Consider the following 25,111-nt stretch of genomic DNA (forward strand, 5'->3'; position numbering starts at 1 on the left):
TTGTTCAGACATTGCTGCAAGACACTCAGGCTTGGGGGCTGAATGTGTCAGTTTTGAAAGGAAGGGTAGGGAAACTGGGAGAAGGGGCAGGAATAGCCTTAATAATTGAGGATGAAATGACTTCAGTACTAAGAGAAGATGTAACAAAAGGCAAGCAGGCAGTGGAAACTTTGAATAGAATTTGAGAAATTGAGAAGAATCGTATGACTGCAATGAACACAAGAATTAGGATCAGGAGCCGGCCAGTTGGCCCCTCAAACCTGCTCTACCATTCAATAAAGATCATGACTGATCTAACTGTTGCCTGGAGTCTATTTTCCTTTCTGTCCCCCTCCCATGTTCATCAAACATCTAACTCAGTCTTCACTATATTAAATGACTCTGCCTCCACTGCGCTCCAGGCAAGAGAATTCCACAAACCAATGACTCTCTGAGAGGAAATAATTCACCCCATCTCAGTCTCATGTGAGACCTTGAATTTTTAAACCATGTCCCATTCACTCTACAATCGCCCACACGGGGAAACATCCTCTCAGCATCCTCCCTGTCAAGTCCCCTCAGGATCTGATATGTTTCAATAAAATTAACTCTTTCTTCTAAACTCCAATGGGTGCAGGCCCGAACTATTCAATCTTTCCTCAGAAGATGACCCCTTCACCCCAGGAATCAGTTGAGTGGACTTTCTCGGTACCGCTAATATAATTATATCCTTTCTTAAGTAAGGAGGCCTAAACTCTACACAGTGCTCCAAATGTGGTCTAATTAAAACCCTGTACAGCTGTAGCAACTGAAATTTGAATTCCCCCAGTTGCTCTGGTGGGATTTGAACTTATCCCACCAGAGCATTAACCAGGCCTTCGTGAATATTATTCCAGAAGCATTACCACTATGCAACTATGCTGTTGTGTATAGAAACCTTGAAGTGGCAGAATGTATAACTGCAGAGATTAGACTAGCATGTAGTAAAAGCAGAATTGCTTTAATGAGGGATGTTAACTTGCATATAGATTGAGACAAGCAGACTAGGTCAAGGTAGTTTTCTACAATAAACATGAGCTAGAACTAATAAAGGGACAGACCAGATTAGATTTAGTAATAAGTAATGAGCCAGGTTGAGTCGACAGTGTGTGAACATTTATTTATTAATGATCAGTGTTGTGTCTGAAAGGAGAAACATAAAAAAGCTACTAGATTCTAGATTTATGGCTACCTAACATGAACGAGGTAGAGGATGTCCACAGTAAATTGGACGTATCTGTAACTAGGTAAATTAACAAAAGATCACTGGGAGTTGTTAAATAAGAATTTAATATTACAGAAGCAGTTTATTCCTCTCGGTGACAAGAGCTCTACTTGCCCAGAAAGAATAACCACAGATGATGAAAGGGGTAAAGGGCAAAAGAAAAATAAAAACGGAAACCCACAAAAATGCGAATGTAGTACAGATCCTGGTGACTGCAAGAGATGAAAAACAGAGAAAGGTGACAAAACAGATAGGAAGAGAGCTACACAAAGGGAGTATATGCAGAAATTTACATTGGGTATCAAAATAATTACAATTTTACAATCATATTAGAGAAAAAAAGGGTGTTTAGAAACAATGTGGACCACTGGAAAATTCTAGCCAAGGATATAATCACTGAACACCTTGGAAATTTTCAGTTGATCAGAGAGAGTCAGCTTGTATTTCTCATGAATGGGACATGCCTGATGAATTTGATGAATTATTGTGGCACAGTGGGTAGCGCCCTAACATCTGGCCCAGAAGCTCCGGGTTCAATTTCCGCTCTGGGAGCTGATGGCCATGCAGGGTTTGTTCACAACGTGCCTAAAAAGGTTGATAGTCAGCCTGTAAATCCTTCCAATGCCCCTGACGGCAGGCGGCAAGAGCAGGAGAGTTTCCTGGCCAGCCATCTGCAGAAGGCAATCGAGCCAATCATAATCATGGACCAATCCAATGGAAGTCCATGGTACCTAGAGGGAGAAAGATTTTGAGAAGGTGACTAAAGTTGGGGACAAGAGAATGTCTGGCTGTTAGGAAACGTTTGATAAAATTCCTCATGAGACTGAGCTCAAGTTGAAGTTCATAAAATTAAAGGCAAACTATTGACTGGTTAGGGGATTCACTGAGTGACAGGAAACAATAAGGATTATGGTCAGGTACTGTAATTGGCACAGGGATTTGTGTTGTGGCCTCAACTATTTACCAGATAAGCTAATGGGAAGAGGGCACAATGACATTGCAAGCAGAGCAGTTGAAGCATATAATTGCAAACAAAATCACTAACAGCCAAAAATCTCCCAAAACGAATCGGCCAATTCATGCCACCTAATTTTGCACACACTGCCTCCCTCTTCCACCACATATTCCCATTGTCCCTCATGCCCTCCATGCAAACATACACCCCTCTAACTAATCCCCCTGTCCATGACCCCACAAACACTCCATGCCACTCTAAGCCCCTCAACCTCTCTCATTTGCCTCTCATACCCGACTCCAGCTATCCATCTCGACGACGAAAATCCAGCCTTTTGCTTCCTCTTCACAACATGTGTTACTACCTTTCATAGTTTCATCGGAAAATTTGGTGATCATACATTCTGTCCTTTTATCCAAGTCATGAATATATATTGTACATGGTTGAAGCCTTATCATTGAACCCTGTGGTACTCCACTAGTCTAAGTTTGACAACCTGAACACAACCCATTTATCCCAACTCTGTGGACAAGCGCCCGGGGCGGGGTTAGATTTGCTTCCTGATGTGTTCCCACCATTGGGCATTTATTCTACTGACCATGGGACCAGACGCTGAGAGGCTGTTTGTTCCAAGGAGATGGGCAGCCAATGTACAAAATTAAAGGTCACAAAGTGGCCTTCAGCATTTTGCTATCAGCAGGGTTACCTGCCCAGTTACATGGGAAATCCTTTTACTAAACAGAGGCAGCCGTGACTCCTCTCCCCACTGGCAACGCTGAGGCTTCAGAGCTGTCTGCTCTCTGACTAGACTGGCAGCAAGAGGAGCTTGCCAGCTGTCAGGCACACGGGCAATCAATTAGGAGGCTGTCTGTGGTAAAATTGCCAACCAGCATCTGTTGCTGGACTCAGCACCCGCTTTTTACCAGGACATTGAGGTCCCCACACCTCTTGTGAAATTCAACCCTCTATTTCCCATCAGTTAGCCAATCCTCTATCCATGCTAATATATTAACACCAACAACATGAAATCATCTTTTGCAATAACCTCTTATCAAATGCCTTTCGGAGATCAAATACATTACATCTAGTGGTCCCCCTTTATCCACCCTGCTTGTTAAATCCGCAAGAACTCAAATAAATAACTCTTCCATAAAGCCATGTCGATCCTATTTGATTGCATTATGATTTTTTAATTATCCTGCTACTATCTCTTTAATAATGGGTTCTACCATTTTCTTAATGGCAGATATTAGCTATCTGTCTAAAATATCCTGCTTTCTGTCACCTCCTCCTTTCTTGAGTAGAGGTGTTGCATTTGCGATTTTCCAATCCACTGGAGCCTTTCCCAAATCTAGGGAATTTTGGAAGATTAGAACCAATGCACCAATATCCTTGCATTCACTTCTTTTCAGACCCTAGGATGCAGGGCCATCGGGCTTGTGAGTAGCTTCTTGGAGAGGATCACTTTATTATTATATTTAACTCGGGCTCCATGCTGTAATTGGAGCCCTAATATAAATGTAGTGGTTGTCCACCAAGTGTTCAGTCTCAGGAAACCCAGCAGCAAATAGAAAAATGGAACAGCCTAATAGGCGAGTGCTTTTTATGGTATTGTTGTGAGCTAGGATGGCCAAGAGATCTTTCTCTGTCCCCCTCAAGCAAACCACTGACCTCCCTTATGCTGACTGCAGTTAATGCTCCCCTCACCCCACCCCGATCCCCCAACTAATAGTTACCCCACAATCATCATTATGAGGGACTATTCCTAAAAGGTCCCTAATTGTAGCCTCCTGGTTTCCTTGCCACCCAGTCAACTAACCTATCAACTGTGATGTGGGAAACAAAAGAAAAGAAGCATAATGAGATCCTGATGTCACATAAATGTATCGGGGCTGTTGGGTTGACTCCTACTGTCTTCAAGACAAATAGAAATGGACTTTATAGGTGAAAAAGAGTAAAAACTGAACTAAGGGTGTGTTAATGTTTGGTAATAAACTGAGATTATGACTATTTCTAATCAATATAATTATGTCTGCTTTGTTGTGATAGAGAAATGCAGAGATTATGCGGAGGCAGGAGATAAAGGAACAAAAAGAGAAAGAAAAGCAAGAAAGACTCCAAAAAAAGAAGGAAATGGCTGAAGAAAATCCCGAATTGGCGACTGAGGAAGAGGAGGAAGAGGAAGAAGAGGAGGAAGAGGAGCCACTCCCGATGATCTATGTTCCTCCCGAACCAAATGCCATATTGTGTGGTTTCTACTCAAATCCAGGGCAATTCTGGCTGTCTGTGGTAAGTTCCGATTATCGGAAAAAAACTATGAGTCAGACAGATTCCCAAGGTCTAAGATGCCTGATAATTAGACATTCAGGCTATACAGAGGGTGCAGAGGAGATTTGCTACAATGTCACCAGGGATATGGAGAGACTCGAGAAACTCCTTGGAGTAAAGAAGGTTAAGGGGAAATTAAATAGAGGTGTTCAAAATTATGAATGATTTTTATAAAATTAATAAGGAAAAAGGAAGTATTGTGGTGCAATGGTCACATCCCTACCTCTGGGCCAGAAACTCTGGGTTCAAGTCCTGCTTCAAGGCTTGATGGCCATTGAAAGTGCGTGCATAATGCAGCCAAACAGGTTGATCATCACCCTGTAAATCCTTCCAATACGCCTGATGGCAGGCAGTGGGAGAGTTTCCTGGTCTGCCAAATTGCAGAAAGTAACAACAAACCAGTGCAGCACTTTGCTAAACATAATCATGGACCAAAACTGCACACAGTACTCCAGCTGCCGTCTAACCAAGCCTCTATAAATTGAAGCAAGACTTCAATACTTCTGTACTCAAATCCTCTTACGATAAAGGCTAACATTCCATTAGCCTTCCTAATAGCTTGCTACACCTGCATGCTGGTCTTCAGTGAATTATGGACAAGGACACTCAGGTTCCTTTGTACATCTACACTTTCTAATTTCTTACAATTTAGAAAACACTCTGCACATCTGGTGTACTGACCACTACCTCACAGAGGTTGAGCACCAGCTCTCAGACACTTCTTCTTACCTCCCTCTGGATCATGACCCACCACTAAACATCAAGCCATAATTTCCAGGATGGTCACTGAACTGACCTCAATCGCCTCTGGAGATCTGCCCTCTACAGCTTCCAACCTTATTGTCCTCCAACCCCTCACAGCCCATTCCTACCTTATTCAAAAATCTACAAACAGGAATATCCTGGTAAACCCATCGTGTCAGCCTGTCCCTGCCCCACAAAACTCATGGCTTCCTATCTTGACTCCATCTACCCTCCTCTTGTCCGGTCTCTCCCCATCCTGGCACCAGGCAGACAACAAAAGCCTTCTGGACTCCTATTCTTTGCTGCAGAGAACAGTGTCACTATACTGTTTCCGACTACCACTATATTCCTGTTCACTCTCCTCACCTGAATGGCTACCTGTATCACGGTGCCATGGTCAGACTACTCATCCACTCTGCAGCCCCTGCTCTCATCCAAGCAAGCTGAGAGAACATCCAACCTATTGGACAGTTGCAGAGGCTGACAACCTGCCCTTCTGCCCTCTGGGTCCTCTTACCAGCCTGACTCGCAGTCACACCCTCCTGTCCCTGCATTTCCCAGTCAGCTGTGCACACCTGTACCTGTGTCAAGCAGGTCATGGAAGCCCCGTATGCCCTGGCATCAAATTTAACCTGGACCGGGCCCAGCAGGAAGCCTGGGCTGCAGGGTTCACGGCCATTGCGAGGATGCCTCATGTACAGGGTGCCATCGACTGCACCCACATTGCCCTCAAGGCCCCACTGCAGAATCCACAAAGATTCATCAACAGTAAGGGGTTCCACTCCCTAAATGTCCAGCTGGTGTGTGACCACAGTATGAATATTATGCACGTCTGCACAAGACACCCTGGCAGCGTGCATGACAGCTTCATTCTCAGGAGCTCTGACATACTGGAGGCATTTGAGGAGGAGCTCAGGCTGCGGGGGTGGCTTGTGGGTGATATGGATTACCCGTTTCGGACATGGCTGATGACGCCTGTGCGGAGGCCTGTGACTGAGGTGAAGACCTGCTACAGTGAGGCCCATATATCCACCCGCTCAGTAGTGAGAGGTGCATAGGGCTCCTCACAATGCGATTCCGGTGCCTGGACCACTCTGGCGGTGCCCTCCAATACAGCCCTCTGATCTCTTCCCACATTGTGGTGGTGTGCTGTGCTTTGCACAACCTGGCACAGCAGAGAGGTGACCTATTGGAAGAGGAGGAGGAGGACGTGGAGGCCAACCAGCCGGTCGTCGCTGGGGAGGAGGCCGCCCAGCACGAGGAGGAGGAACGCCCCCGAGTCCTCCTATCTCCTGCAACATCGTCACACCAGAGTGGTGGGGCCTGGGTACTCTGTGTTGGTGAGTTTTTTGGCAGGCAGGGAGTGATGATGACTCGCTAAGCACCATTATGATGATGCCCTCGTGCAAACAAGTCTGACTCCTACCTGAGCTCCGCATGCACGCCAGCATCTGGGCCCACATCTGTGTAGTGGGTAAGGGATCTGAAATCCCAATACAGGGCTCCATGGAGGGGGAGGGGAGGGAATCGCTCGTGTGTTCTGGGGAACCAATGGCTTCATTTTCCCAGTGACACAGCATTGAAGGGCTTCCCCAACTAACATCAAAATGAAGTCTACTTACACAGTTACTGCTTTAGAGACTAGACAAGAACAAGATTAACACTTTGAACTCCCCACTTGCCAAACTCTCAGGTATGATTCAGTTCCTCGGCTGCACTTCTTTGCTCCACCCTGCTGTCCAGCTGTAGGATGGCTGGGATGGTCTCCTGCCCTTTGGGGACACCAGTGTTCTGGATTGTGATTGTGATGATCCCAGTGTTTCTTTATCCCCTGGTCTCTCTGTGCGAGATATACCTTCTACTACTATGACCTCCCCATCACCTATAGGCTTGTGGACTTACAGCTTTTTCCATTTATTGTTCTCTCAGACATTGCAATGTCTAAGGGGCTCTGTATCAGCTGTCAGAATGTTTTCACTGACTTTTTCTACTTTATGTCCTTTTGCTTAAATGACCTTCTTTACATACCTATTTGGTATGGGCAGTTTTGAATGGCAGGTAGCTGCATTGGGACCTGATTTTGAAGGGAGACAGCTGAATTTGCTGGGAATTGCATTCTGTTTCTTTGCTCTCTTGCTGTGACTGCTGATTCCCTGATATTCCAGTGGAGGAACAATACAGAGGCTCCTACAAAGGAGCAAATGTTGGCATTAGTGTGAGACTGTGTTCTGAGTAACATTGGGAGTGCTGGGAGCAGCAACAGTGAGTAGATTTGCAAGCTTTTGGGCTATTTGCAGTTAACCCTCACTTAACTTTCTTTAATGTGTATTTTTTCAGGCTGATTATGATTGCGGATATCTCTACCATTGTAAATTCTCAGAAGTAGCAGGAAGTCACAAGGATGACCCCATAAAAATGGACGAACCATTTGCTTTCTTAGCCGTTGAGGATGCAGCCGAAAACCCGATCAGACAAATGGTTTTCAAGTAGGCCAGTTTTCATGTTGAAAAATAATTTGGCCGTTAAATATATTAGTGCCTCAACATCTTATAGTGTGCAACCCAAAACTGCACAGAATTTCAACGGTGGTTTTACTAAAGCACTGTACAGGTTCATTATTGCATGCTGACTTTATATTCTGCATCAACAACAACATTTATTTAGTACCTTTCACAGAGGAAAGGATTCCAAGACACTTCACAAGAGTGTTATCAAACAAAATTCGGGTGGCACAGTGGGTGGCATGGTGGCACAGTGGTTAGCACTGTTGCCTCACAGCACCAGGGACCTTGGTTCAACACTGGCCTCGGGTGACTGTGTGGAGTTTTGCACACTCTCCCCGTGTCTGCGTGAATTTCCTCCGAGTGCTCTGGTTTCCTCCCACAGGCCAAAGATGTGTGGATTAGGTTGATTGGCCATGGTAAATTACCCCTTAGTGTCAGGGGGAATAGCCAGGATAAATATGTGGAGTTGTTGTTGGTGCAGGCTCGATGGGCAAAATGACCATTGTAACATTGTAGGGATTTAATGAAAATTTAACAGCCAGAAGATGAATTTGGGACAGGTGAATAAAGGTTTTGCCAGAAGGTAGGTTTTCGGAACATCTTAAAGAAGGAGAGAAGAGTTAGGAAGCTGAGAGGTTTAGGGAGGAAATGTCAAAGCTTGGGGCCTAGACAGCCGAAAGCACTGCTGTCACTGGAGGAGTGATGAAAATCAGGGATTGACAGGAGACCGGAATTGGTGGAGTGCAGAGATCTCTAAGTGTTGTCAGGCTGAGGAGATTCCAAAGGTAGAAAGGGAAGGGTTCATGGAGGGATTTGAAAAAGTGGATTTTGAAATTGAGAAATTTCCATTCAGGTCAATGCACTCAGGGGCAAACAGGATTCGGACAGCAGAGTTTTGAATGTGCTAAGTTTATGGAGAGTGCAACATAGGAGACCATTCAAGAAAGCATTGGAATAATTGAATCCAGAGGAAATAGATGAATATTTTAGCAGCTGATGAAACAGGGGCAGAGGCAGAAAATATTAGGGAGTTGGAAATTGACGGTTTTGAAGTTTGAGTGTGGTTGGAACCTCGGTAGTTAATTTCCACATTTCATAATCAGCACCGTTCGCAGATCTTCAGATACTGAAACAAGCCCTGTCCAAATGTGGCAAGACCTGGCCAATCAGATTGGTGAGCAACTCTCTAAGGTGGGACTTCCTCCCAAGTGAGGGGTAGAAGTCCCAACTCCAGCCTATTAACGCTCCTTGCAGCGTTAAATGACTACAGGGAAGCACCAACTCCTCGGATGGGAAACAATGCCATCTACAAAATCCTGCCCTAAGCATGAAACCTCTTCAATTCAATTGATTTCCCGTAGATTATAATCTGTGCGACCTCTGGTCAAGCGTAGAATCACATTCTTCACATACATGGGTTACAGATGTTGCTGTCAGTTTCCATGGGGTAATGCAGGCAGATCCACCTCAAAATCTAGGCCAATAAATTTGAAGTGTTGAGGATTGGGGGAGCGATGGGAGATGAAGGTTTCAACAAAATGGAGTTTGTGGATTTTGAGAGAGCAGAAGGTAATGCATCAGAGAAATGAAGTCGAGAGGTGACGAGAATATGAAGGTTTGATAGCAATGGGGTGAAGTCACGATGGAGCATGTTGTGAAGATGGAGTTAAGCAACTAGTAATGAATTGGATTTAGTACTCAGTACTGAACAGCAAAGAAGGAAATCCAGAATCTTGGATTTTGTAGCCAAAAGGATCAAGCATAAGCTTCAAGATGTGATGATGAATTTGTGTAAAACATTGCTTCCCTTTCACCTGACTATTAAGCCACTGTCCTGCAGTTCACTGCTCCCCAAGCTGCAAGTTATACTTTTCTTTTTATGTTTGAACCATAAAATCCCTACAGTGCAGAAAAAAACCATCTGGCCCATCGAGTCTGCATGGACTCTCCGAAAGAGCATCCCACCCAGGCCCTCCCCTCCAGCCCTATCTCCGTAACCCTGCACATTTCTCATGGCTAACCCACCTAATTTACACACCTTTGGACACTAAGGGGCAATTTAGCATGGCCTAATCTGTACATTGTTGGAATGTGGGAGGAAACCGGAGCACCTGGAGGAAACCCACGCAGGTGTGGAGAGAATGCGCAAATTCCACACAGCCACCCAAGGCCGGGATTGAACCTGGAGCCCTGGCGCTATGAGGGAGAAGTGCTAACCACCATGCCACCCTTAAGAGAACAAAAATCGGAGGATATGTTGTGACCAGACCACTTAATGCATCTCCCATCATCCTTTCAACAATAACATTCACAGGTGGCTCTTGGTTGAAATGTAGCCTGAGGAGATCTGAATGAGGTAGGAGAAAATAACTTGGAAGTACGTTTGCCTAACAGCAGCAGACATTGCACCCACGAGGTGAATAAAAAGTATTGATTATGTAATATAATGTTGCAACAGGGCAAATCACCAGCAATTCATTTTCTAACAATTGGCCACCATGCCTTCGACAGAGAGACCCCCAAATAGATGTGCAGCTGGGGTTCTTGCCAATCTTTTGCTGTGCTATGAGAGGGCTTTCTGGGTTTTTGTTTCTTTGTTTTTATTAGTAGATCCTGAGAGGCTGCTTCCCATGGCTGAGGAATCTAGTAAGAAGTTTAACAACACCAGGTTAAAGTCCAACAGGTTTATTTGGTAGCAAAAGCCACACAAGCTTTCGAGGCTCTAAGCCCCTTCTTCAGGTGAGTGGGAATTCTGTTCACAAACAGAACTTATAAAGACACAGACTCAATTTACATGAATAATGGTTGGAATGCGAATACTTACAACTAATCCAGTCTTTAAGAAACAAAACAATGGGAGTGGAGAGAGCATCAAGACAGGCTAAAAAGATGTGTATTGTCTCCAGACAAGACAGCCAGTGAAACTCTGCAGGTCCACGCAACTGTGGGAGTTACAAATAGTGTGACATAAACCCAATACCCCGGTTGAGGCCGCTCAACAATCACCAGGCAAGACTGTTCTCTTCCTGTTGGGGAGCACTTCAGCGGTCACGGGCATTCGGCCTCTGATATTCGGGTAAGCGTTCTCCAAGGCGGCCTTCGCGACACACGACAGCGCAGAGTCGCTGAGCAGAAACTGATAGCCAAGTTCCGCACACACAAGGACGGCCTCAACCGGGATATTGGGTTTATGTCACACTATTTGTAACTCCCACAGTTGCGTGGACCTGCAGAGTTTCACTGGCTGTCTTGTCTGGAGACAATACACATCTTTTTAGCCTGTCTTGATGCTCTCTCCACTCCCATTGTTTTGTTTCTTAAAGACTGGATTAGTTGTAAGTATTCGCATTCCAACCATTATTCATGTAAATTGAGTCTGTGTCTTTATAAGTTCTGTTTGTGAACAGAATTCCCACTCACCTGAAGAAGGGGCTTAGAGCCTCGAAAGCTTGTGTGGCTTTTACTACCAATTAAACCTGTTGGACTTTAACCTGGTGTTGTTAAACTTCTTACTGTGTTTACCCCAGTCCAACGCCGGCATCTCCACATCATGAGGAATCTAGAGCAAGGAGTCACTGTTTCAGGGTAAGATGTCAGCCGTTAGGACTGAGATGAGGAGAAATCTCTTCAATCAGCGCTATTTAAGCCAAGCATTGATAGATTCTTGGGCATCACCGGAACAAGGGATAGGGAAATAGGGCGAGAAATTGGAGTTGATGTAGAATTATCTTAGTGAATAGCAGAGGAGACTGGAGGAAACTTGCTCCTATTTTTTTGTGTTTTTATGAGGTACAGAGGCCGGTGAAGAGAAGCCCAAAGAAATTTTAGGGCATTGCTTCAGTAGACCAAGCAATAAAATACAGTGCAACTTTCTTCCTTTTGATATTTCTGATTGTTATTTTCAGAAATTCACCCGATGGAATCATAGCTTGTGAAGTATTTCTTCCATAAATTCTATGATTTGATTGTAAGTAGGCTGAATTGTTTTGCAAATCACGGCACTTTAAATTTGCTATTGAATGTATAGTTCATATAGTTTGAGAGGTCTGACCTTTTGATTAAAGGGTATCTCCCAACGCCAATATTGAATGTGTCTAGTTGGTTCTGTCTCCAGTATTCTTTGCCAGGGGTACTACTTGCCACCTCTATGATGCACAAGAAGTAGATATACCTGCAGTGCCATACAAATGGTATTCTGCACATTGAAGAGTCAAGGTGACCCCCTGGGTTTGTTACAAAAAATGAAATACGTACCTGTGCAAACTTAGAGTGTAACTTGTATCTTTTCAATTATGATGTGGTGATTAAGTTCATTTGTGCCATTATCCATGTTTTAGTTGGTGGTTTGAAACCAGGCTCAAGCTGACAAAGAACATCAGATTTTGTAGCCACAGGGACATGGAAGCACGTGGTATGTGAGCATTAACATAGGAGGTTACAAAGTAGATTCTTCCTCAAGTTTTGGACATGTGAGAAATAATAACTTATGCATAGCTTTGATTTGATTTGATTTATTATTGGCACATGTATTGGCATACAGTGAAAAGTGTTGTTTCTTGCATGCTTTACAGACAAAGCATACCGTTCATAGAGTACATAGGGTAGAAGGAAAGGAGAGGGTGCAGAATGTAGTGTTACAGTCATAGCTAGAGTGTAGAGAAAGATCAACTTAATATCAGATAGGTCCATTCAAAAGTCTGATGGCAGCAGAAAGGATGAATAAACTGCATTTTGTGATCTTGTAACCTTGTCCTGTGAGTATTCCTGTAAGAGAAAGAGAACATGCAACTGGTCCAAAGATACTCACTTACTCTTTTTGTTTTGCAGTTCAGAAGGAAACCTTTTATTTTGTGGGATGGAAAATGGAGCTGTGCGTATCTACCCTCTCTCCTTCAATGATTATGATCTCAAATCCATGCAAATATTCTGGAGCCTCAGTGTTCATGACAATGATAATGGGCACATCAAACAAATCTGCATCAGTTATGATGACCAGTTTTTGGTAACGTGCGGGGCTGATGGCAACATCTTTGCTTTCAGTATACTTCCTCAGGAGGACATTGTTGAATTAATAAGAGGGAGACAAGCCCGGGTGCCATCTCCCAGGGTAAGCATCCCATAATGGATTGTAGATATGGACTAGCGCTTATAACAATCTCACCAGCTTACTGAATGCTTTATTAACCAATTTTTCACCGATTATTAGTTAATTTCCACAGAAGGTTTGGGATGGCGGTGGCATAGTGGTATTGTCACTTGATAGTAATCCAGAGACCCAGGGTAAAGCTCTGGGGATCCAGGTTCGAATCCCATGGCAGAGGGTGACATTTGAATCCAGGTGGCACAGTGGTTAGCACTGCTGCTTGACAGTGCCAGGGACCCGAGCTTGATTCCCAGTTTGGGTCACTGTGAGCAGTCTGCACGTTCTCCCCGTGTCTGTGTGGGTTTCCTCCCACAGTCCGAAAGACGTGCTGGTTAGGTGCATTGGCCATGCTAAATTCTCCCTCCGTGTGCCCGAACAGGTACCGGAGTGTGGCGACTGGGGGTTTTCACAGTAACTTCATTGCAGTGTTAATAGAAGCCTACTTCTGAAGCTAATAACTAAACTTAAAAACTTAAATTTGAATCCAGTAAAATCTGGAATTAAAAGTCTAATGATCACCATTGTCGATTGTTTTAAAAACCCATCTGGTTCACTAATGTCCTTTAGGGAAAGTAATCTGGCCTACATGTGACTCCTGCCCGCAACATTATGGTTGACTGTTAAATGCCCTCTAAAATAGCTGAGCAAGCGACTCAGTTCAAGGGCAGTGAGGGACGGGTAATAAATGCTGGCCCAGTCAGCAACGACCACATCCCCTGAATAAATAATAAAAAAATGATTTTAAAGAGGAGCAGCCTTTGAATGGCTGGATCAGCTGCTTTGCTGCATCACATCCTCAATTTGGCTTAGATCCTCAGTACTGCTTCCCCACCTGGACAGCAGCAGACTTGCTGCTTCTCTCAGAGTTCATCTTTACTTCTCTTTAGGAATAGGAGCGCACCATTAGGGCCAAAACAAGCCTCTCCTCATACACCTCCCTACACCCACTGAAACAACTGCTGACTACAAACCATGGGTATTACATGCCAGCTACAGCAGAGCTGGTGGATTCATAATCACGGCAATGAAAACTATACAGCTCTTCAAAGAAGTACGACATTCAGATAAAGTGACCAAATAGATCTCAACAAGGGCACCAGTGTGTCCAATCTATCTGTTATCAGTTCTCCTTGCAGTAGATGTGCATACTTATCGACATAGCAACAGTATCTGATCCCACTCAAACATGACCAGCCCAAAGGGTGATGATACTTGGTTAAGTGTCACCTCATGCTAAGACAACCTCTGTCTCTATTGAAGTTTGGAATGAAAGGAAAGATTGGTGGAATGGTGACTCAGGAGATATTTCATCCAATTAACATAACACCCCTGTTTCTTGCTAATTTAGGATGCATCCCTTAGCAACCATGGGGGTGATGTTTCAATAGCTTTATAAATAATAATGTATGACTATCGAGATGCTATGAATGATAGGACAATTGATTGAACACTAATCCAACCAGTACAAAGGGCACTGTATGGTGTTCAATGGGACACATTACAGAACTGGTGAAAATTGGCACATTGAACACTTCAATGAACAAGCCTCCCTGACTGCACACTATCCTTAATACACTCTGCCTAAAATTGCATTGCACATCTTTGTCCCAGGATTCACGACTGACAGTTTGGGTCCTCGTTACTACTGACAAAAAGAGCTCAGAAAAAAATACATTGTTGAAGAAAACATTAACTGAAGAATCTAATTTCACTCTCCATCTTACTCCCTACACGCTTTAATATCCCACCCAGTCTAATCTCCCTCTCCCCTCACTCCCTACACCCTTTAATATCCCACCCGGTCTAATCTCCCTCTCCCCCCATATCCTACACTCTTTAATATCCCACCCAGTCTAATCTCCCTCTCCCCCCATATCCTACACCCTTTAATATCCCACCCAGTCTAATCTCCCTCTCCCCTCACTCCCTACACCCTTTAATATCTACCCAGTCTAATCCCATTCTCCTCCTCACTCTCCGAACCCTTTAATATCCCACCCAGTCTAATCCCACTCTCCTCCTCACTATCCGAACCCATTAATATCCCACCCAGTCTATTCCCACTCTCCCCATCACTCCCCACACCCTTTAATATCTCACCCAGTCTAATCCCACTCTCCCCCTCACTCCCGCACCCTTTAAAATCCTACCCAGTCTAACATCCCTCTCTCCCACTCCCTACACCCTTTGATATCCCATCCAGTCTAATTCCACTGTCCCCTCACTCCCTGCATCCTTTATTTGCACACTCACAACACTCAGCTCTACCTCACCATCATCTCTCTTAAACCCTCCACTTTCTCAGATTTGTCATACTGCAGGTCCCACATCAAGTACTGGATGAGCTGAAATTTGTTTAAACCAGACATTTGGAAGATTCCCTGTCATAAACTCCATTCCCTCACCATCAACCTCATCTTTTTCACAGGCCAATGTTTGAGGCTGAACCAGAATGTGCACAACCTTGGTGTTGTATTTGACCCAATCATTATCCTCTCCGTAACCAAGACTGCCTACTTCCATCTCTGTGACATCACCCAAATTCACCCCTGCCTCAGCCGATCCTCTGTAAAACCCTCATCCATGCCTTTGCGACGTCTCAACTTGACTATTCCAGTCATCTCCTGGTCAGCATCCCATCTTCTACCCTACATAAACTTGAACACATCTAGAGTATCGCTGACCATATCCTAGAGCAATTTGGCCCCTATCTTTCACAGTTTTGCCCATAAACTTAATCAGTTGGTGTCCCTTTATAACTTCTTGTTCCCATCCTCAGAACCTGCTCTTGTCTCATAATTAGTGTAATCTGCAAACTCGAATATATAACTCGCCATTCATTCACCAAAGTAATTGATATACCTCGTGAAAAGCTGAGACTGTAATACAGATCTCTGGGGAATATCACTTGTCACATCCAATCAATCAGCGTATGTTCACTTATATCACTATTTCCCACCTCCCAACCAACTTTCAACTCGAGCCAAAAGGCTATACCACCAATTCTATTCTCATTTCTGCTGATAATCTCTGCCACAGTTCCTTATCAAATACCTTCTGGCACGTAATAGTTGTCCAGCTACAAGTGAGGATCTCTCCATTTGTTATCCCTTCTTAGCCTGTGTACACACTTATACACTGTGCACACTTGCAGCACATTCTCAAATCAGTCGTAAGATATTGGAGCAAAATTAGGCCATTTCAGTCTGCTCCACCATTCAATCATGGCTGATAAGTTTCTCAACCCCATTCTCCCGCCTTTTCCCCGTATACAGGTCTAACTTGTTCAATTTTTTCTCATAAGAGAAAATCCCAGGAATCAGTTGAGTGAACCTTTTCTGAACTGGTTTTAATGCAATTATATCCTTTCTTAAGTCAAGGAACCAAAACTATACATTCTCCCAACTTTTGCCTGTAACTTTTGATCCCCTTACCATACACATGCACTCAACACATGTCATGTTCATGCATATATTATCGAGCACATGTACATTCACACACGAACACTGCAATGTTATTGATTAAAGTTTGTTAAACTAAACGCTATCCAGCTGTCAGGAATATGCTCTGACCTGCTTATTTTTTTCCCCAACAGAGAGATCTTGCGACAGATAAAATAGCAGATGATATTGATGACCCAAATGCCTACAGGTATGTTGGCACTTAGAAAATACAAAGATGAAACTGAGACTGAGAACTCGGTGATATAGAGGGATCTGGGTGTCCTGCTGCATGAATTACAAAACGTTAGCATGCAGGTACAGCAAGCGATTTCGAAGAGAAATCAAATATAAAAATAGGGAAATGTTGTTATAGAAACAGAAAATGTTGGTGAGAACAAATATGGAGTACTATGTATAGTTTTGGTCCCTTTACTTAAGAAAGGACATAATTGCATTAGAACCAGTTCAGAGAAGGTTCACTCAACTGATCCCTGGGATTTTCTCTTATGAGAAAAAATTGTACAATTTAGGCCTGTATCCTTTGGCATTTAGAAGAATGAAAGTTGAACTTATTGAAACATGTAAGATCCTGAGGTGACTTAACAGGGTGGATGCAGAGAGGGTGCTTCCCCTTATGGGAGAGATTAAAACTCAGGGTCACAGTTTGCCATTTGAGGCAAAGATGATAATTTTTTTTCTCTGAGGGTCATTAGTCTGTGGAATCCTCTTCCCCATAGAGCAGTAGAAACAGATTCATTGAATATTTTTAAGACTGAATTAGATAAATGACTGCGGTCACAATCAAGTCAGCCATGATCTTAAAAAATGACACAGCAGGCTCAAGGGGCTGAATGGCTACTCTTGCTCCTAATTCATATGTTCCTAGGTATTACATGAACATATTTTAACCCATTCCCACAAATACTAAAACCATTAAGAAAAATGTTAAAAATACTTCCTATATCGAAACAGAAAGAAATGCTTCCTTTTTTAAAATATATCTAATTCAATCCAATCCAGTCCAATTCAGAGTCTCATCAAGTGAGACATTCCCGATCCAAGCTGACAAGACAGGGCTCTCACCTCCTGTCTTGGGCTTGATCTACATGATCCAAGCTGATTGGAGTAGGCATTGCACCTCCTCCAAGGCTTGATCTCATTTGCATCTTAGCCAAAAGGCCAAGATGCCGCTTTTAAAAATTGCTTCAAATGAAGCTACAATGTAACCTAATGACTTCAACCAAGTACAGCACGTCAATACTACACTTGATCTTAGCCAAATTCTGCCCTACAAATATAGTTAATCAATTAAATCAATACATGAGTCATCCAAAGTTCAAACTACTTTTAACCATTCCTTCAAAGTTTATTTTTAAAAAATCTAATTATATTGTGGGCAATTAAGCCAGCTGATCAAACCCAAGATTCGAGGCAACTTAGAGTCGTAATACAATTAAAGTGTAGTTTCTCACAAACAACAACTGCAAAGTATCCCAACTTCCTTCACTGCACATTGTCTATCTAACAGAATTCAAACTAAATCACAATTTAAAATGTGGTTAAAGAATAAAATCTGTACATGTTACTGACCAACAACAAACCTTCAAAATTAGTAGAATATCAAAATCTTTCTTACCCTTTCACGAATGGGGATAATTTCTCCCTTTCTACTCTGTCCAGAAACCTCATGATTTTGAACACTTCTATCAAATTTTCTCTCAGCTTTCTTTTCTGCATGGAAATAAGATGAAGGAGCAGAATTATGTCATTTAACCCATCAAGTCTCCTCCATGATTCAATGAGGTCATGACTGATCTGATATGATAATCCTCAACTCCCGTTTCCTATCTTCTTCCCATAACCTTTGATTCCCTCACTGGTTAAAAAATCTGTCTATCTCAGCCTTGAACATACTAAACGACTCAGCCTCTACAGCTCTTTGCGGTGAGGAATTCCACAGACACCCTCAGAGAAGAAATTCCTCCCCATCTCTGTCTTCAATGGTCAGTCCCTTACTCTGAGATTATGCCCTCTGGTTCTGGTTTCTCCCACAAGGGGAAACAACCTCTCAGCATCGACACTGTCAAGCCCCCTGAGGATCCCATACATCTCAATAAGGTTATCTCTCTAAACTCCAGTGAGTACAGGCCCAACTTACTTAACCTCTCCTCATAAGAAAATTGTTCCATACCCAGGATCAACGTGGTGAACCTTCTCTGGACTGCATCAAATGCCATTATATCTTTCCTTAGATAAGGAGATCAAAAATGGTTAACATTATTCCAGGTGTGGTCTAACTAGTGCCTTGAATAATCATTCCTGACTTTCCCAAGCTATCTTCATAACTGAAGTTCCTTATCCCCGGAATCATTCTCATGAATCTTTTCTGTATTCTCTCCTTCGTGCCTTCATATCTTTCCAAAAGTGTGGTGTCTAGAACTGAACACAATACTCCAACTGAGGCTGAACTAGTGTATTATACAAGTACAACATAATGTAGGCCAGCATCCGCAGTAATTTGCTTTTATCAACATAATGTAACTTCCTTGCTTTGGCACTCTATCCCTATTAGTGAAGCCTAGTGTACTGTACATATCATTAACTGTTCTGTCAACCTGTCCTGTCACCTTCAGTGACTTGTGCATTTATTCACCAGGCCTCTTTGCTCCTGCATCCCCTTTAGAGTTGTAATCTCTCAATGTTCTTCCAACCAAAATTAATTACTTTATATTTTTCCGCATGGGGCTTCATCTGCCACCGTCCATCCATTCCACCAGCTGGTCAATGCCCTTTTCAAATTCTACACTAGCCTCCTCACAGTTCACGATGCTTCATTTCATTTACAAAATTCTGAAGTTGTGCCCCGTACACCAGGGTGTAGGTCATTAATGTATATCAGGAAAAACAGGCTCCCAACCTCCTATCATGCAACCGGTTTTGTGTCCATGTTACTGCTCTGAGCGGGATTTTCCACCCCCTCACCCCCGGTGGCAGGGGTTCACCCCTGGTGGAAGAGCGGAAGATCCCACCAGTGAGAACAGCTGGAAAATTCCAGTCGGTTCCTTTTAATCCATTAGTTATAACTTTGTTCACAAATCTGTTGTGGGGCATGATATCAAATGCCTTTTGGAAATCACAGTACACCACATCAACAGCATTGCCCTCATCAACCCTCTTTGTTACCTCTTCAAAAAACTCCCACAAGTCAAGATCTATAAGGTCATCTTCCCAGCCTGCCTGGGAAGACAGCATTTTACAAATTTCATGATTTTAATAATTTTATTCTTAAAATCAATTATAATTATGAAAGTTAGAAACTTTTGTGTTGCAGATTATATTACCAGCCTTACTAATACACCTATTTAGTAATTGCGTATTCTTTAATTGTCTCACCATTAAGGCTGTCGATTTAACTAACCTGGGTGGTTTCCAAAAAATTTGTAACTGGCTTAGTTATTGAAATGGCTTCTTCGGTCAATGTTAGCTCAAAATGGCTTCTGACCATGTTAAGTTTACAATGCTAAATAACATATTGATTCAGACTACAAAATAATAGTCACACTAAATCTATTGATTTTGAAACTACCAACACCACTGCCTCCAGAATTTCACTCTCACTTTCCTCAGTACCCTTGGATGCATCTTACCCTGATGCCTTATCACGTTAAGTACAGTCAGCCTATCCAATACCTATCCTCTACTGCCTCCCGAAGATACACAAGGCCAACACTCAGCTGTCCCATCGTATCAGGCAATGGAACCCTGTGTGAGAGCCTCTCTGGCTACGTCGAGGGCATCCTGAAACCCATCGTACAAAGAACCCCCGGCTTCTCTCGCGACACTACAGACTTCTTACAGAAACTCAGCACCCCTGGAGCAGTTGAACCAGGAACACTCCTCGTCACAATGGACATCTCGGCACTCTACACCAGCATCCTCCACGATGACGGCATTGCTGCAACTGCCTCAGTACTCAATGCCGAAAACTGCCAATCTCCAGATGCAATTCTACAACTCATCTGCTTCATCCTGGACCACAATGTCTTCACCTTCAACAACCAGTTCTTCATCCAGACACACAGAGCAGCCATGGGGACCAAATTCGCACCTCAATATGCCAACATCTTCATGCACAGGTTCGAACAAGACCTCTTCACCACACAGGACCTTCAACCAACGCTATACACTAGATACATCGATGACATTTTCTTCCTTTGGACTCGTGGCGAAGAGTCACTGAAACAACTACATGATGACTTCAACAAGTTCCATCCCACCATCAGACTCACCATGGACTACTCTCCAGAATCGATTACATTCTTGGACACACAGATCTCCATCAAGGACGGTCACCTCAGCACTTCACTGTACTGCAAACCTACAGATAACCTCACGATGCTCCACTTCTCCAGCTTCCACCCTAAGCATGTGAAAGAAGCCATCCCCTATAGACAAGCCCTCCGTATACACAGCATCTGCTCAGATGAGAAGGAATGCAACAGACACCTACAGACACTGAATGACGCCCTCGTAAGAACAGGATATGGTGCTCAATTTATCGCTCAACTGTTCCAACACGCCACAGTGAAAAACCGCACCAACCTCCTCAGAAGGCAAACACAGGATAAGGCAGACAGAGTACCCTTCGTTGTCCAGTACTTCCCCAGAGCGGAGAAGCTATGACATCTTCTTCAGAACCTTCAACATGTCATTGATGAAGACAAACATCTCGCCAAGGCCATCTCCATACCCCCACTACTTGCCTTCAAACAACCGCGCAACCTCAAACAGACATTGTTTGCAGCAAACTTCAGCCTTCAGGAGAACAGCGAACATGACACCACACAACCCTGCCACAGCAACCTCTGCAAGACGTGCCGGATGCAATCATCACATCTGAGAACACCATCCACCAGGTACACTGTACATACCCATACGATTCGGCCAACATTGCCTACCTGATATGCTACAGGAAAATATGTCCCGAGGCATGGTACATTGGCGAGACCATGCAGACGCTACGAAAGCGGATGAATGGACACTGCTTGACAATCACCAGGCAGGAGTGTTCCCTTCCTGTCAGGGAACACTTCAGCAGTCAAGGGCATTCAGCCTCCGATCTTTGGGTAACGTTCTCCAAGGCGGCATTCAAGACACACGACAGCGCAGAATTGCTGAGCAGAAACTGATAGCCAAGTACTGCACGCATGAGGACGGCCTCAACCAGGATCTTGGGTTTATGTCACACTACGTGTAACCCTCACCATTTGGCCTGGGCTTGCAAAATCCTACTAACTGTCCTGGCTTGAGACAATTCACAACTTTTTAACCTGTCAATATTCCTCACTCCACTTGCATTGTCTGTACCTGTAAAGACTTGATTACCTCCTAAGACTCGCATTCCAATCATTAGCTTGCAATTGAGTGTGTGTGTGGTTTATATGCCCTGTTTGTGAACCCAACTCTCCACTCGATGAAGGAGCAGCGCTCTGAAAACTCGTGCTACCAAATAAACCTGTTGGACTTTAACCTGGTGTTGTGAGACTTCTTACTGTGCCCACCCCAGTCCAACGCCTGTCCACATCATATCCAATACCTCTTCGCTATCAATTTTAAACCTTTCTAGTATCTGAATTATCTCCTCTTTCACCATGACTGAATACGTGAACTTGGCAAGGTGGGTGTTAGAGCTAACACTGCCTAGTCTGTGCTTACTGTCAACACATTTTAATCAGCTGTCATTTCTTTTTGGATGAAGGGTCATCATCGACGTGAAACATTAAGTCCATTTCTCACTACAGGTGCTGCCTGACTGGCTGAGTATTTCGAGCCTTTTCTGTTTTGATTTATCCTGATTTGTTTTATTGTGTATGTTTTGTTGTGAAAAGCCACTGAATTTTATCACACCTTTTTACTCTTGCATGATATTTAGCCTGGAAAATGCTAAAAAGAAAGCAGAGATGGACCTGATACTGAAACTGGCAGAGGAAAAGAAGGCCAAGAAAAGACACGAGCTACATGACCTACAAGATGAGTTCAGAGAACTCCAAATAAAAAATGCGGAACTCCCTGAGCACGTCCAGCTCAAGAAGGAGGTAGGCTTTAATAGTCACATTTATCATAATAGCTAGATTGTATATAAGGCTGACTTCACTGAGAAGCCTGGAGGGCACATTGGTGGATGGAGGGTGGGGAGGGGGGAGAAGGGCAGAGGGGTTGACAAAAGTGGAGTCAACTGAGTGTGACACGTGTGCTGTGTGTTTGCTCATCAAAACAGTTTGGAAAAGAGTGCCAATTTTTGGGGACTCACGTGAGGGGAATTAACAGGAACTGGCCATGACCAAATTACAATTCACCCTTTGGGGACATACTGATAACCTCAGAATGTGACAGATTCAATTTTGGCTTTGCTGCATACCTCTGGTCCACATTCATTGCTACTGCAATCATTTATGAACTGATTAGGAGTTGAGCAGAGCTAGCTTCATTCACAATCATTAACGGATTAGCTGCTCAAGGTTTAAAACCAGAAAGAATTCAGACCCTCACTTTCAGGATGGAAATATTGCAAGGATTTGACATTGGGACTCGAATTGGACAGGAGTGGGATGTGTTCCTAGTTATTTCTGTGGTTTATGGTTTGAAAAGGTTATATTCGATAATAACAAGGAGCAGGAAAGAAGGGCCCAAGAAAATTGGATATAATCTGAAACAAAACATCTTTCAAAAGTTTAATTTAAAGGAGAGCTCCAAATTGTGGTTTGCTCCTTTTGCTCCATGTGGCAGGCTGGGGACAGTTCCAGTCCCCTGGGACGGCATGTGTGCAGGAAGTGTCTCCAGCTACAGCTCCTGGAAGCTCGAGTTTCAGAGCTGGAGCGGTGGCTGGAGACAGTGTGGAGCATCCGCGAGTCAGAGAGTATCGTGGATAGCACGTATAGAGAGGTGGTCACACCGCAGGCTCAGACTCCACAGGCAGGAAGGGAATGGGTGACCACCAGACAGAGCAAGAGGACTAGGCAGGTAGTGCAGGAATCTCCTGTGGCCATTCCCCTGCAAACAGATATACGGCTTTGGATACTGTTGAGGGGAATGACCTCTCTAGGGAAAGCAGCAGCAGCCAAACTCGTACCACGGTTGGTTCTGCTGCAGAGGAGAGGGGTAAAAAGTGTGCCAGTGAAATAGTTATAGAGGGTTTAATTGTAAGAGGAATAGACAGGCGTTTCTGTGGCTGCAAATGAGACTCCAGGATGGTATGTTGTCTCCCTGGTGCGAGGATCAAGGATGTCTCGGAGCGGCTGCAGGACATTCTGAAGGGGAGGGCGAACAGCTGGTGGTCGTAGTACACGTTGGTACAAACGACATAGGTAAAAAAAGCGATGAGGTCCTAAAAGCAGAATACAGGGAGCTAGGAAGAAAGTTAAGACCTCAAAGGTAGTGATCTCAGGATTACTATCAGTGCCACGTGCTAGTCAGAGTAGAAATGACAAGATATATCAGATAAATATGTGGCTAAAGAGATGGTGTCAGGGGGAGGGTTTTAGATTCCTGGGGCATTGGGACCGGTTTTGAGGGAGATGGGACCTGTACAAATTGGATGGGTTACACCTGGGCAGGACCGGGACTGATGTCCTCGGGGGAGTGTTTGCTAGGGCGGTTGGGGAGGGTTTAAATTAATATGCCGGGGGATGGGAACTGATATAAGGAGTCCGAGAAGGAGGGAGCAAGAACAAAATGTGGGGAGAATGTTCCAACTACATCAAAAATCAGAAAAAAAGTTAAAAGGAAGGAGAACTCAGGAGATGTTATTAATGGAAGTGTTAGAATTCAAAAAGAAGGTACAAAAACTAGCATAAGGGCACTTTATCTGAACACTCGTAGCATTTGAAACAAGGTAAATGAGTTGACATCACAAATCATTGCGAACGAGTATGATTTGGTGGTCATTACAGAGACATGGTTACAGGATGGTCACGACTGGGAGTTGAATATCCAGGGGTGTCAGACTGTTCGGAGGGACCGACAGGAAGGTAAGGGAGGTGGTGTAGCTCTGATATTTAGGGATGATATCAGGGCGGTAGTTAGAGGTGATATAGGCTCTATGGAAAAAAAGGTTGAATCCATTTGGGTGGAAATTAGAAATAGTAAGGAGAAAAAGTCACTGATTTTTAGTAGTCTATAGGCCGCCAAATAATGACATCATGGTGGGGCAAGGAATGAACAAAGAAATAACTGATGTATGTAAAAATGGTACAGCAATTATCATGGGGGATTTTAATCTACATATCAATTGGTCAAACCAGGTCGGTCAAGGCAGCCTTGAGGAGGAGTTCATAGAATGTATCCGCGATAGCTTCCTTGAACGTCATGGAACCTATGAGTGAGCAAGTTATCCCAGATCTGGTCCTGTGTAATGAGACAGGAAAAATTAATGATCTTGCAGTTAGGGATCCTCTCGGAAGAAGCGATCACAGTATGGTTGAATTTAAAATACAGATGGAGTGTGAGAAGGTAAAATCCAATACCAGTGTCTTGTGCTTAAACAAAAGAGACTACAGAGGGATGAGGGAGGCGTTGGCTAAGGTAGAGTGGGAGCAAAAACTTTATGGTGGGACAATTGAGGAACAGTGGAGGACTTTCAAAGCGATCTTTCACAGTGCTCAGCAAACTTATATACTAGTGATAAGGAAGGACTGTAGAAAAAGAGATAATCAGCCATGGATATCTAAGGAAATAAAGGAGGGTATCAATTTG

General features: G+C 43.7%; 1 protein-coding gene across 2 annotated transcripts in view; it reads left to right on the top strand.

Annotated features, from left to right (window-relative positions):
* Positions 1-25,111, top strand: part of cfap44 (cilia and flagella associated protein 44) — a 218,205-nt gene that overhangs the window by 121,579 nt on the left and 71,515 nt on the right. For both annotated transcript variants that reach the window (XM_078232289.1, XM_078232290.1), the window contains exons 16-20: positions 4,248-4,487; positions 7,608-7,756; positions 12,602-12,881; positions 16,513-16,568; positions 22,293-22,455. In XM_078232289.1, coding sequence (XP_078088415.1) covers positions 4,248-4,487; positions 7,608-7,756; positions 12,602-12,881; positions 16,513-16,568; positions 22,293-22,455 — 888 coding nt within the window. The remainder of the gene's footprint in view (positions 1-4,247; positions 4,488-7,607; positions 7,757-12,601; positions 12,882-16,512; positions 16,569-22,292; positions 22,456-25,111) is intronic.

The sequence above is a fragment of the Mustelus asterias genome, chromosome 17, assembly GCF_964213995.1.
Source record: "Mustelus asterias chromosome 17, sMusAst1.hap1.1, whole genome shotgun sequence".
Taxonomy (NCBI): domain Eukaryota; kingdom Metazoa; phylum Chordata; class Chondrichthyes; order Carcharhiniformes; family Triakidae; genus Mustelus; species Mustelus asterias.